Source organism: Puccinia triticina, chromosome 9A (genome assembly GCF_026914185.1).
Source record: "Puccinia triticina chromosome 9A, complete sequence".
In the NCBI taxonomy this organism is placed as follows: Eukaryota; Fungi; Basidiomycota; class Pucciniomycetes; order Pucciniales; family Pucciniaceae; genus Puccinia; species Puccinia triticina.
Genome location: NC_070566.1, coordinates 3,441,071 through 3,454,459, shown reverse-complemented (window position 1 = coordinate 3,454,459; position 13,389 = coordinate 3,441,071). Strand labels below are relative to the sequence as shown.

General features: G+C 46.5%; 3 protein-coding genes across 3 annotated transcripts; 1 reads left to right on the top strand and 2 right to left on the bottom strand.

Annotated features, from left to right (window-relative positions):
- Nucleotides 1-1,080: 1,080 nt before the first annotated feature.
- PtA15_9A349 (uncharacterized protein) lies at nucleotides 1,081-2,329 on the bottom strand (the record flags this gene model as incomplete). Its single annotated transcript, XM_053172547.1, has 3 exons — nucleotides 1,081-1,863; nucleotides 1,968-2,123; nucleotides 2,240-2,329. The coding sequence occupies 3 exons, from the start codon at nucleotides 2,327-2,329 to the stop codon at nucleotides 1,081-1,083; spliced, it is 1,029 nt and encodes a 342-aa protein (XP_053023777.1).
- Nucleotides 2,330-2,896: 567 nt separating this feature from the next.
- On the bottom strand, nucleotides 2,897-4,745 carry PtA15_9A348 (uncharacterized protein; the record flags this gene model as incomplete). The annotated part of the gene is made up of 7 exons (XM_053172546.1): nucleotides 2,897-2,921; nucleotides 3,020-3,209; nucleotides 3,287-3,339; nucleotides 3,414-3,971; nucleotides 4,060-4,235; nucleotides 4,363-4,496; nucleotides 4,652-4,745. 7 exons carry the CDS (start codon nucleotides 4,743-4,745, stop codon nucleotides 2,897-2,899), a joined length of 1,230 nt encoding a protein of 409 aa, XP_053023776.1.
- A 6,707-nt stretch (nucleotides 4,746-11,452) lies between these two features.
- Nucleotides 11,453-12,465, top strand: PtA15_9A347 (uncharacterized protein; the record flags this gene model as incomplete). The annotated part of the gene is made up of 4 exons (XM_053172545.1): nucleotides 11,453-11,482; nucleotides 11,566-11,673; nucleotides 11,754-11,831; nucleotides 11,902-12,465. The coding sequence occupies 4 exons, from the start codon at nucleotides 11,453-11,455 to the stop codon at nucleotides 12,463-12,465; spliced, it is 780 nt and encodes a 259-aa protein (XP_053023775.1).
- Nucleotides 12,466-13,389: the final 924 nt, after the last annotated feature.

Sequence of the window (13,389 nt, the reverse complement as noted above, 5' to 3'; positions counted from 1 at the left end):
AGCTTGCTCCTGTTGTTGCAGAACGTGAGTGGTGTTCTGCATCAATATGTACATCTCCGTCAGACAGATGTTTGGTTACAACCTGCACTGAGCCATTTGAATCTCAAAGTATATATCTACCAACAACATGTTTCTGATTAAAGCCAAGTAATTCGGCGCCTCAAGCAAACTTAACTCAAGCCCCCCTTGCCTGAGGCTTTGCCGGAGGGACTCATGACTTATCAGGTTTTTTTGCGTGAGAGAACCGGACAATTGACCATGCTGATTGTTATATTCCTCATTACGGAGTCACTTCTCAACCCTTACTGAGAAGAACCACTTTTCCTGAAGGACATTCCTCTGACCAAAATTATCAGATATTTTACTTTTCAGGTATCTGGTTGAACTATCTTTCAAAAAATATTTTGAAAATCAGAATAAAAAGCAGATTAATGGTGAAGTTGAGCACATGATCACTGCTTTTCATTCAGGATTCATCTTGTATCTGCATAGCGCACTGACCCAACCCTGTTGGATGCCAACCGAAACTACCAAGCTTTATCAAGCCTACATGATCTGTGATCTCAGCGCTGAGGCATCAAAAACAGAGGGAACATAATGAGACCCAAAAAAACAACATTAGATCTTGGTCGATAAGAAGAGTAAAGTAATCTCAGAGGAGGATTTCATCTTTTTTGGACAACTGCACGGCCACGGAAACCACCAACAGGGATGATGGCAAACGAGTCTTGCCTTCAGTAGTGTGATGAACAAGTTGCTTGATGGCATCAAAAATATCTTTTACTGTCGGCTATCCAACCAGCGCCCCCCAACACCGTTGATTAGATTTTATTTTTGGGTCTTCGTGCGGAAGATAAGCTTGGAGAAGCATTTTCAGGTCCAGGTTGTAAGAGTGCAATATCTTGCCGATGAAAATCAGCTTATAGTCCATATGTGGGAGACGGGGTAAGCTTTCTAGACACATTATCCTGCCGGGAGGTGTCTTCGTTGGATTGTGCGTAGAGTAAAAACAGATCTTGGTATTTATAAACATGTATATATTTTTCCAAGAACAACAACAAGAGAGCGATAATCAAGTAGTCAACCAAATCGACTTTCGAGTCGACTGACTATCCAAAAAATCAAAGCAGAACTAGGAGCACTACGTAGACAAGTGATTCCGCAACCGGCATAGAGGCCCTTCCAGCCTCTGGTTTTAATAATCTGACGGCCTACATCTAGGAAGCTGATACGAGGGGATTGTTGGTTGGAGGCGAGGGATTTGGGCAGATGATCCGGTTGGGCGAGCTCTGAGGCAGTCTGCATAGTGCTTTTGATCGAATCGGCGGGAAAAAAGACAAAGTTGTAGAAGATCCCGGCGGTCGCGCCTGAGATCATCAGTTCGGGCGAGGAGAGATCGTCTTTGGAGAGTAGTTTCGAGGGCTCAAGTACTGATTCTTGACGACGAGCGACAAAGAGAGCTGCAACGGATTCGAAGGTACAGAACCAAATCGCCGAGCCGCCGGTCTCTCTGAGTAGAGTTCCGGTCTGTCCCAGCCAAAGTCCGCTGATTCCTTCCTTCTTGATTACCGATCGGACGATTGCCACCGGGCCAGCTAATCGCTTAGGATTCTCTTTCGTCGCTCCGATCTGTTGTACTTGCATCTTACACTTGACTAATTCGATCGGGGTCAAGATGAAACTGGCCATAGCTCCTCCACATGCTGCCGATAGTGCTACGTATGGTAATGGTAACGGGGGTGGTCTTCTTTTGTGTGCCTGCTCCGGAAACGCGAGTCGTCGGATGAGCTGTTGGACTTGGCCGTACACTAGAAAGAGCGTAGCATTCTCAGCCATTGCGCCAACAACTGGCATGCTAACTCCCTAAACCAACGCGATCGGTCAGCTTCAGACCGACAGAAAGATTACTCTGGAACTGGGCTGTTTAAGTAGTGAGAAAGTAAGCTGTTTTTGAAGGGGTGACCAACGCGATACAAACCTCTAAACCCTTCTTGTGCTACCGTCTGTCGAAAACAATCCAAGGGCCCATGGTATCGACTCGGTAGATGAAGCGGCTGGCTTTGAAGCCGAACTTTAACAAGGTCAAACGGATGTTCAAAAAGCTTTGAGCAGATACCCGCAAGCTGAAATCAAACGGTTATTCCTCGTCAGTTGCTTCAAGGACAGATTCATTTTTGGTTGAAGCTGACTTTCTGCTAGAAACCTCACGATTATAGATTGGGAGAAAAAGGGTGCTTACGGATCCGTAGGCAACATCTTTCAGTGGATGTCTTTGAGATGTTAGCTGAGGATCTGGGAGTAAAATTCGAGTCTCCTCGGTCGGAATCATTTTGGTATGAAACTGGGTACTACACGGCGGGGGTACTTACTGCCGCGACCTCAGGTGGATCCGACGGGTCGCGCATGATCCGTGAAACGGACGAGGGATCAGCACTGACATCCGCTGTATCCGCTCGAGTCCAGCGCAGGTTACTCTATTGCCAGATCTACCAACTACATGATTCGCCGCAGACAACTCGCTCCTCAGAACGCAGACCAAACTTTTCAACAGCAGACAAATTTTACAAAGATGAAACACAGATGCGTATGAATAACATAAAAAGAGATGAACATCAAAAATAAAACAAAAAAAGCAGTTATGTGAATGTGCTGTTGATTCATGCCACATGGGATCTAGAGTCCAGTAAGTATTCACAGTGGAACGCTTTGTTTAAAGGTCGAGCTCATAGCAAAGGGAAGGGAGAAATAAAGGCACTAATGAACAAACGGTGTACAAATCCGGTCCCTCCATGAAATAGTCAAATTTGGGTGAGTTTATGAAGAATGATAATGATTCAAGGTGGCACATGTGAAAGGAAGGAAGGAAATCTTCGGGGATGCAGGTAGTTTAAAAAGGTCACTTCGATTTAGGTTTATTCCATCTAAAACCAAGACCGGACAAAGAAAAAATCAGCGATGGGTGTTCGTGACTGGATCGCTGGTAATCGAACGGAAAAAGGACCGAGAAAGGATGACTCACGAAAGATATTTCATGTCTCCCAATCGCCTGGGCTTCACCAAATGACGGACGCTCAAGATGATCCCAATGAGGAAGCAGAAGGAGCCGACCACCAAGTACGCAACCCCCAAGAATGGATTCCTTCCTCCAATGAAGCTGACTGTGGAAAAGACGATCGATTTCGTGCCTCCAAACGGTCGGACTGGGTAATCTGCTTGCCGACAAGATTGTAAGCCAGGATTCCAATAGATCCAGAAACAAAAAAGGAGAAGAAAATGCGAAACTGACTCATGTAGATGTCCATGATGTAGGTTCCCGCTAACATGCGATCAGTGTCTTGTCTAAAAAAAAAAAACCAATGATTCAATGTGGTCAGCTCTTTTCGACGCCACTCGTACTCGACTGTAAGACCAACCTGAAATACAGCTTTCGGAAAGTAGGCAGACCAGCGGTGCGCATCCAAACCATAAAATGTTCATCTGCCGCCAAGTTGGGTATCGGGTTTTGATCAGTATAGCCGTTGGGATAGCGGTTGGCCCAGAAGGGGGGAGGGGCGACTTGGGAGTTAGTGTACTGGGTCGGTTTATATTTTTCTGATTCTCCTTCCCAAGCGATTCCTTTTTCAGACATTTGGTAAATCATGCTATTTGAGTTGGAGTTCGGGGGGTTGAGGAGGATGGGCGAGAGGAAAGTATCGTTGAAGTAACTGTTGGCTATCAAGCCACAGGGGTAAATGGGGATATTGGGGTTGGATGGCGATCGTGCGACCGGTTTGCATTGGTCGTCTCGGTCCAGTTTCTCAATCGGAACTTTCTTGCCCTTGAATTGGTCGATTGATAGGGATTTGACGTATCGACGATGGTTTTGGTAGTAGTTAGTGAGCTTGTAGTACATGAACACGGGCGGGTCTAGAGGAGTTGGCAGTTGGAAAGTCAGTCGACACAGTGAACGCAGAGAGACGTTTTGATTCGCCCTGTTTTTTTTGTTTGTTTCATAATCGTGACATGATCAGCAATTTGAATCTTCTTGTTCTTTTCTAGCAAAGGAGAAAGATGCCTCACTGGTTGTTGATGAAAAGCCATGATGGTGGTGAGGGAACTGGGGCATCGGAATTGGAGAAATGGTAACCATATTTATCAGATGGAAGATTTTGGAATCCGTTGTTCGTGTCGCCACCAGCTGGAACTTGAGGCGCATCGATATCACAATTGGTGTAGTCAATCGTGAATTCGTTAACCTGATCGCAGAAGAGAAGAGCGCACGTGTAGTGAGTGAGTATGAGGTGCGAAGAGTGGTTGAGAAGAGTGCTCGTTTGAGGTGAGGGTAGTGTGGTGGGCTGATGATTCGAGAGAGGATAGACTGACTTTAGAGCTACCCCACAATAGAAGACCGCCGATGGGAGCAAACGTGATTCCAATCAAGAAGAAGATCGGCAAGACAGTTTTGGGTGTGAGGATTGGTTGCCAAGCCTTGAGACGTTGTTGCTTGAATGCGGTATCTGTGGTGTTTGGAGTTATGAATGGTAAAATGTCAATGGATAAAGATCAAATGGTCTCTGATGAGAGTAGATTGGATCCTGACGGCTGTTCTGAGAAACTGAGAAAATCAACAGAGGCGGTGAAGGAATCGCAATATGCAGGACAGGAACTCAACTGGCCGGCCTTCTCGACCATTTCTGTTTGTCCTCGGCGGTGGTGTTATTGTTTGGGTCGGAGTTTTGGTTTGATTTGCGGTTGAAGAGCGTCATGGGTGTTGGTTTGGGGGTCTTGGAGGGTTGGGAGTTCGTTTGTTGGATGGGTTCGGTGTGAGTTGCTGGGTGCTTCAGTCGTGGTGGTGGATGGTCGAGAGGGAGAAGACCTGGTTGGGCTTGGCATGAAAACTAAATCCTCGCGAAGACCGAAACCCAGGTGAAAAAACCGGGGCAAACCTAAAACCAGGGCAAAACCAAAACCGGGGCAAAACTGGAAATTAGCTTTTGTCATCAAAAATCACACTGAAACTTATCAAGCTGCAATCTCATCATCCTCTACTGGATGACTTCCCGTCATCATTTAGAGAGCTCTAGATGCCTCTCTAAATCCTAAATTAAGACACCTATCAAAAACTCAACCAGTGCACGTGAAAGTAATGAACTGTAGGGCTAGGAAAACATTTCCCTTTTTGTCAAAAATTAAGAATTTGGGTGTGTAAATTGAGATCTGGGAGGCTCCCAGACTCAACGGGAAGTCCTCCACTGATAAATATGTTGAGGGACACCAGGGACTGAAACTGAGAGGGCTACCAATACTCACGAAGGGGGCTTGGCAGTGAAGATATGGATTAGATTCAGTGAGGAAGAAGAAATTGAGTGAGGAACCGGTAGGCAGTAGTGATGGGCTACTTGGTAGAAGCATATCTACATACAAGCATACAAGGACTACTAAACAGGCTTCACCATCTCAACATCCCCCCTTACTGATAACCAAGGCATATTTCAGCACTACTAAATATATCATAAAATGGTGATTGTACTAACATAAGTAAAAGTATACTAATAGTAGTGGAATCACCATGGGGTAGGCTAAGTATTTATGTATAGTGTACTAAGAAAGTATAAAAAAAATGATAGCTTCACAAGGATCAGTTACTCGTATACAACATGAACTTCTTCGTTGTCGTCTTCAGAACCTGAGTTGTAACCGCCTAGCTTGACAACGGCGGCGGCACCAGCTTTGGTTTTACCAAAGTTCTTGGGTTTAGGGCATTCGTTCAATCAATGTCCGCGTTTGCCGCAGTTCAAACAGGCTACTCTTTTGGTGTAGGCAGCAGAGATCGAGGGGAGATCGTTTGTTTTGTTTCCGTTGAGACTGACTTCATGGGCTTCCATAGCTCCAACAACGTCGTCGAGGGACATTTCCGTTGCAGTGTAGACAATGGCATCTCTGACATTTGACCATGAGGCATCGAGTCCTCCAACTAAATGATTGGCGATTTGACAATCAGTCGGGAGTTCTTTGACCGTCAAGAGATTGTCGGCAGCTACTCGTATGTGACTGATCCATAGAGCAATGGGTTTGTTTGGATCGTGACAAGCATTCCAAAATGCTTTGTGGAGACGCATGCAACAAGCTCGAGTGTTCTTATCATAAGCATTCACGATAGTCGAGTATAAACAAGATGCTGGTTTGACTTTTTGGTATTGCTGGGACAAAGGATCGGAGAGAGTTAGCCAGATTGTGTGACAAGCTAGATCCAAGAGTGCATCCCAGTCAGCAGCGATTTCCTTTGGGTTGTATCCTTTTGAGAAGTTGGCCGATCAAATTTCAGAGGTGTCCGCTTTATTATTGTCTTTAGGGCGAGTAAGAGAACCTTTCACTATGTCCAGGGTGTTCTGCATTCCCAGAACGCCATCTAGTCAATCCCACCAACAAGGAAAAACAGCCTCAGTGCCGTCCAAAGTTGCAATTGATGACAGTATAGATGAAACGTTATGAACCATTCGGTAGTTCGACATGCTGGTTGAAACAATTGAGAGTGTAATCAGGTGATTAGAATCTTGGTCGTGTGGCCAGCGGCGAGTGCAATTCTGATTCCAAGAGGATGTGGAAGAAGATTTGATGTGAAGTACCAAGCAAGACTAAGAGGGTCTCATAACCTGTTGAGGGACACCAGGGACTGAAACTGAGAGGGCTACCAATACTCACAAAGGGGGCTTGGCAGTGAAGATATGGAATAGATTCAGTGAGGAAGAAGAAACTGAGTGAGGAGCCGGTAGGCAGTAGTGATGGGCTACTTGGTAGAAGCATATCTACATACAAGCATACAAGGACTACTAAACAGGCTTCACCATCTCAACAAAATATTTTTTGACATTATATGCACCCATCCAACTTTCAGATCAAGACTCGAACTCGACAAAGTCCCTCGCTGCTGCGACTCGCAAAGCAAGCCTCCAACAGCCCTCGGCAGGAGGGACTTATACCGCACCTCCCCATCCTGGCGCACGGAGAATGGGATTTTCACCCCTCTTTTCACTTTTCCTTGTGTATCTCTGTCATTCTACAAGAACTTGTATTATTATTTTTTTGCTCCAGATGAGCCCAACATGCAAGCGCTGAGGCTTGTATTTTTTTCTCTATTAATTACGGACTCATGGAAATCCTGAAAAATTATACAATACAAAATATGTTCAAGAGTGCTACTGACTCTGTAAGCCTGAATTGCAGAGATTCATTACAGCACAAGAGCACGGACCCTCAAAGTAATACATAGCTTGTTTCACATGAAGCTAGTTTGAGGACCGTGCTCAGTAGTGAACATGTGCATATGTAGATCATCAATAGTGAGATTGAGGGAGATTGGCTCATACAACTACACCATCAACATAACTAATCATTGCCTGCAGCCATGGCCGGTCATGTCTGACAGAGAATCAAGATCAGATGTTGCCAAAACAAGGGACAAACTGAATCTGTGGCCGGATCCTTCAAATGGAAAGAAGACCGCACTCACCTTGCCTAAGTGGATCACCAAGCTTAGTGACATTGACTTGCGTGCGTTGATTGAGCGCTGTGCAAAAGAGCGCTACAGCAAGAAAATTTTCTGATGTTCAAAATGGAGGTCTGGAGGAATTGGGTTGGGATTTGGTGCTGGTTGAGTCATGGTGGGCAAGGGTAGACTGGATTCTTGGCTGGGATTAGTGTTGCCGGTTTATGAGAGTGATTGGTGTTGCTGATTGTTGAGAGTGATTGGGTGGATGAGCTTTTTGAGTGTGTATACACTGGTTTATGCGGCCGTGAAAATGAACTGTAAGTCAAAAGAAAAATATTCATATTTCATTGAGCACACATCTCTTCTGTTACTTGACTTCAGTAAGCTCCAAGATTTTATAACACTTTGATCATTTATTTAACCTTGAAGAAATGGTGTATTATGTTTTTCAAGAAGCTTGGACAATTTTTGATTTTTTTTGTTTCATTGTATGGCTTTATTTTCATATTCAAGATTAACTTTGGATTCAATTATCCCACATCTCTCTTGTCCTTGTAGTTGGCATAACGATCCCGGGCTTCGTTGGCCCCTCCGTTCAGGGTCCAGCAACATGAGGGGGGCAGGAGGGGTGTTCTTTAAGCCCTGGTTCCAAATTTGAACTTGCTTTTTACTGAAGTCAACTCCTTGACTTTCTTCTGGAGGATGATGGCTCTGGGGTGAGAGTTAGCCTTGGGCCGCATCTGACACCTGTCAAGAATTATATAAGAAAAATATGGGATCTGCAAGGATCCACCCAAACAAAAAATATTGAAAGGGTCCAAGCCTGTCCAAGCTTCTTGAAAAAGACAATAACATAACTCAGATTGTGTGGGATGAAGCACAAGAAGCAAGGCTTTGTGCCAAGCAAATCTTTAAGGTTTAATGTTGTGAGGGGTGGGAACTGTGATGGTTTGAAAAAACCACCCAGCCAAACTCAAATTCTAGGCTCTGCGAAAGGGATAGCGCGCAAGTCCCTCCTGCCGAGGGCTATTGGAGGCTTGCTTCGCAAGACCAGATGCCCGCAGCAGCGAGGTACTTGTGTTAAGTTCGATCAAGACTTGATGTATTGTCTTTTTCAAGAAGCTTGGACACAAATCAAAAATATTTTACTTCGTTATGGAAATAGTAGGGTGAAAATCCGGATTTTCCAAATTTTACCAACTTGGCCAGCTTTGGTCAGCTGGGCTGCGGATCTGCAGGGTGTTGCAGATCCCACACTTCAGCAATAAGGTTGGCCTGGAATGCACAGCACGGCTTCATCCATCACATGACGGTGGCATGGCCAAAGAGCACCAAACCCCACCAGCAATCCCCACAGCCCATTTGAGCTTATTCGGCAGCCAGCCCCTCCAGCAAGCAATATCCCAGCACCACCCCTATTCGTCCCCCCCCCCCCAGCCCATAGCCCGGCGCCAGCGAAGCCAGCCTCCAAGCCCATTCCAATCTCTTGGCGGCCGAACCACTGACCAAAATGGGATATCGGAAATACGACCCTGGCACCAAAATTGCAACCGTCCGGATGATTGCACAATCATACTCCAGGTTGGCCATCTGTGAAGCGCTAGGGTTTTTGATCTCCCGACAATCTTTCAATTGTTGGATTGAGCTCTACCGTGTCACTCAAAGAGTCATTCGAGATCCTTCCCAATACGAGCAGAAGGGGCCGACTCGTTTGCTCACTACTGAAGACCAGGTTTTTATCAAAGAGCTCCTTTGTTCTGAGCCGGGGTTGTTTTTGGATGAGTTACAGGAACGGCTTTACGACGAAACTGACACCCTTTTGAGTCTCACTACGCTCCACCGCAACCTCATTGAAGACATGGAGGTCACGTTGAAGAAGGCAAACACGGTCAACATCAAGAAATCTCTGGTGGCCAAGCACGAGTTCATTGAAAGGATGGCAACCGTGCCTGCCGAGTATCTGGTCTTTAGCGGTCAGTTTTATGTGGCATGTACTCCTCATTTGATTTGCATATCAGTTTCTCTGCTGATAATGTGGTCACCACTCCTGTCTATCTCTAGATGAATCTTCGATTTTCTCAAAGGACCTGCTGCGAACATACTCTTGTTCTACAAAGGGGAATGAGGCCAATAGGACAATCAGCGACCCACATGCAACGCGCTTCACACTGATACCGGCAATTGGTTTCAACGGACTACTTGAGGTGACTGTGACCGATGAGAATGTCAAGGGTCGCAATTTTGCGCACTTCTTGAAGTATTCACTGGTGAGTCAACTCTCACTTGACGTCTCATTTGGGGTATTTCTATTGAGGTGGTACTTGCATTCAACCTCTGTACATAGCTTCCTCGCATGAACCGTTACCCTGATAACAACTCGATCCTCGTGCTCGATAATGCGAAAATACACATTGGCGACCGAATCAAGGAATTGTGTCAATGTGCAGGGGTGAAGTTGGTTTTTCTGCCAACCTATACCCCAGAGCTCAATCCCATCGAGCTGTGTTTTTCACAGGTCAAGTCAGATCTGCGACGCTCTCAAGCCCTTGTCCAGGCCGCAGACCCCAAGTGGGAGATTGAACGGACCGCATATCAAGTTATTTTGGCCCGTCTCTGTCAGAAACTCTTCAGGCACGCTGGATACCTTTGCCCCGACACGTTGGATGAGCCAGACCTTCAGGAATACCATTTTTGTGAATGATTCATCATTCATCCGCATTGTTTTTTTTGCTATGGCCCGGTTGTTGGTTTTCCGTCTTCTCCACCGGCTTTCTCAATTTTGCTCATAGCGGCTTGGTCATTGAATAGCATAGTGGTTGTCTCCTCCAAATATATTTTTGTGCCTGCTAGCCAAAATGCCCTTCGCAAACAATACAAACATGTCTGTCCTCCACATCTCACTCACTTGACCTGTTTGCTGCTACAGAGGGCTAAATAGGGCTGGAAATCCATTCCAATGGCTGTAGTGCGTGGAGAGATAAATGTCGGGCGGACCAGACCCCTATCACATCAGCCAGGGCCCAGCTTGCTTCCCACCCGTGAACGTGGAGACGTGGAGAGACCAGTTCAATAAACGTTGGGGGGGCCAGATCTCTATCACATACGGCGGATCAGCTCAGCCACGGTCGGTGCTTCCCACAGCCTCAGGTGACCCTCGTGATCCACCAGCAATGCGTGCAATTTGACGCAATTGGACTCACAGATTTGGCAGCCCGCAGTATGTCATGCCCAGACCTCATGAGGCAATGATACCCACCCACAACATGCCGGCCCGCAGTCTGTCATCGCCATCATGAGGTGGCTCCCTTGGGGGATGGTAGGCTGGCTGCCTGGTTGAATCAAAGGCCGGCAGGCGTGTATATAAGGGGCACAGATGCACACCCAAATATTAGTATCGGATCCTGACCAAGCCCGACCTCAGCCTGCTCTTTAACTGTCCAAGTGGGTGTCATCCACTTATTTTGGTCTGCCTTTGTTAACGACTATTTCTTCTTGATGATTTCTTTGCAAGGCCTTAGATATGTCCGAAGAATCAAGCCGAATTCTATGCCCCGAGACCCAGGCGGGGGAGAACATTGTCAGATCACCCCGTGTTGCGTCCATATGTGTGGACTACTTGGCTTTTATCGAGAATCATCAAAAGCCAAACTTCCCAGATTGTAGTTTTTCCCCAGCGCCGCCGCCTTGGACCATCATATCCCCCATCCAAGACATAGGGTCACTGCAAGTTGATCTTCTTTCGATAACTTGGGACAATTTTCAAACAAAGGTCTTGGAATTTATTCCCCGGGGTCATAAGGATTGCTCTTTCAGCTTTTGCGAGATGGAAACAAAAGTGGAGCCATTGCCTGGCAGGTAACACTATCTGGACATGCGGACTACACGATTAAAAATAGGATTTTGATTGGCGGCCCGGCATCGTTCACCAAATTTGCGGAGGCTGCATATGACTTATTTCCCAATCCTGTGGTTTTTAAGTTGATTATGCGTCAACCAAAGGAAGCTCACGGCAATGTGAGCTCTTTTTCTGATTTCCCTGATGCTAACAATAGATAAGATGATCTGCGGTCGCTGATGCATTGTCTTCCTTAAATCAGTCAACCCCCGGGCAGACAAACACCCAAAAACGAGGCCATCCGATGGACGCCGATGAGGTTCGTCAGCCCGCAATGGCGTTGACCACCCCAGGCGCAATGAAGTTCAAGGTCAGTCCTTCTCCGTTCACCCAAGCACCGAGAAGATACCAATCTTCCTGTTGTTTGTTTGCACGCCTTAAATCATACAGAAGTCAACAGCCCCCGGCGGGTTGGGCCATCGGGCCCCCACAACCCCCACCACGCTTTTGGACTCAGGTAATAAAAAAGTAAGTGATGATTTATTTGGAAGACACGTTCGGAATCATTATTTATTGGTATCTCCTCGGTGCTTGGTAGCAAAAATGGACGGGAGCCAGCGGTTCGGCCCATCAAGGGAATGCAAATCCCACGACCAATGGTACTTCTGCACCAAAGACTCACGCTGCGGGGACTAACGCGAACCACACCAACGGTCCTTCCGCCCCCCACACCACCCCCTTGGCTCCGCCCACCCGGGCTCAAGACCGCCCCACTGCCATTGCCGACGAGATTGAGATCATTGCTGGACCTCTCCCAGCCCGAGCGCGCCGTGTGGTCTCTCTCCCTGGGTCCAATGTTACTTCATTGCGTCGTCCGGCTTCACACGTCAACCTCACTCAACGAAGGATCCCGCTTGGGCCCAAACCTGCCCACTTGCAGGCCGGAGCCGTCAGTTTGGAAAGGTTCCTCGATGTGGCCAGAATTCATAACGATGATTCTGGGACCCGTCGGCTATTGTGCTATCATGGGATCATCCAATGGACCTTCTTTCGAAGTACTAGCGAAGACGAGTTGCTTGATTTGGGCTTCCCTATTGGGACCGCCCGGCTCCTTTGTGAGGGGGTTGCGCTGTTGGAAGCCGATGTAAAATCTAAGAAATAGATAGATTCCACTATTCCATCATACTTTTGCCCGCTTCTCATTGCCACCGAAGTCCACAGTAGCAAAGTTTCATCCCTCTGACCTGAAAACTAAATGTCAGTAGCGAAGTAGCTAACTTTGTTTTATCTATCTCTCTCTCTGACCTGAAAACCAAAAGCTTTCCGCACGTATACAGAACCAAATGTTTTCCTCTCTATTATGTTTTCAAAGATTTTCAATGAATGCAATGTTGTGAGTGAGTGTCCAAAAAACCAAGCCTTGCGCCACACACCCAAATACTCGGTTTTGCTATCAGCTTTGGAATAAGTCCCATGCTTTTTCCCTGTGATCACTTCACTGAGCGTGAGCGGTGAGTATGCAAGAAGTTCATCTTTCATTTCTTTGGATTTGGATGAAGTGCATGCAAACATCTTCAAAGTCATATTCACTTTGATGGAGTGGAGAGGACACGGTGAGGAGAGCAAGCAAGTCGCCACTTTTGGCTGGTGAGGAGAGCAAGCAAGTCGCCACTTTTGGCTGGTGATGAGAGTGCGCGGAGAGCAAGCAAGCAAGCAAGCAAGATAATTTCCACATTCAAATCCAGGATATTTATTGCTTCAAAAGAAATGTTTTTGCGTTTTGGAATGTGCAGACAGACTCAGAGGCCATGGGCACAAAAAAAGCAATAAGACACAGCAGACAATGTACGCTCAGATCCAAACAAGATATTCATCGCTTTCAACCAGAAGTCAGTATTTATATTTTTTCAGAGGTCCCGGGAAAGAAAACAGAGACAAGACAGTGACTACACGCGCAAGGAATGAAATTTCTTCGCGCGTGTCCAGACATTTTGGTTTTTATATTTTTGGATAAGCCAAACACCTTCTTTCGCAGGATTCAAAGACAGGGAGAACGCCTGAGGGAGAGAAACACTTAGATCGATGA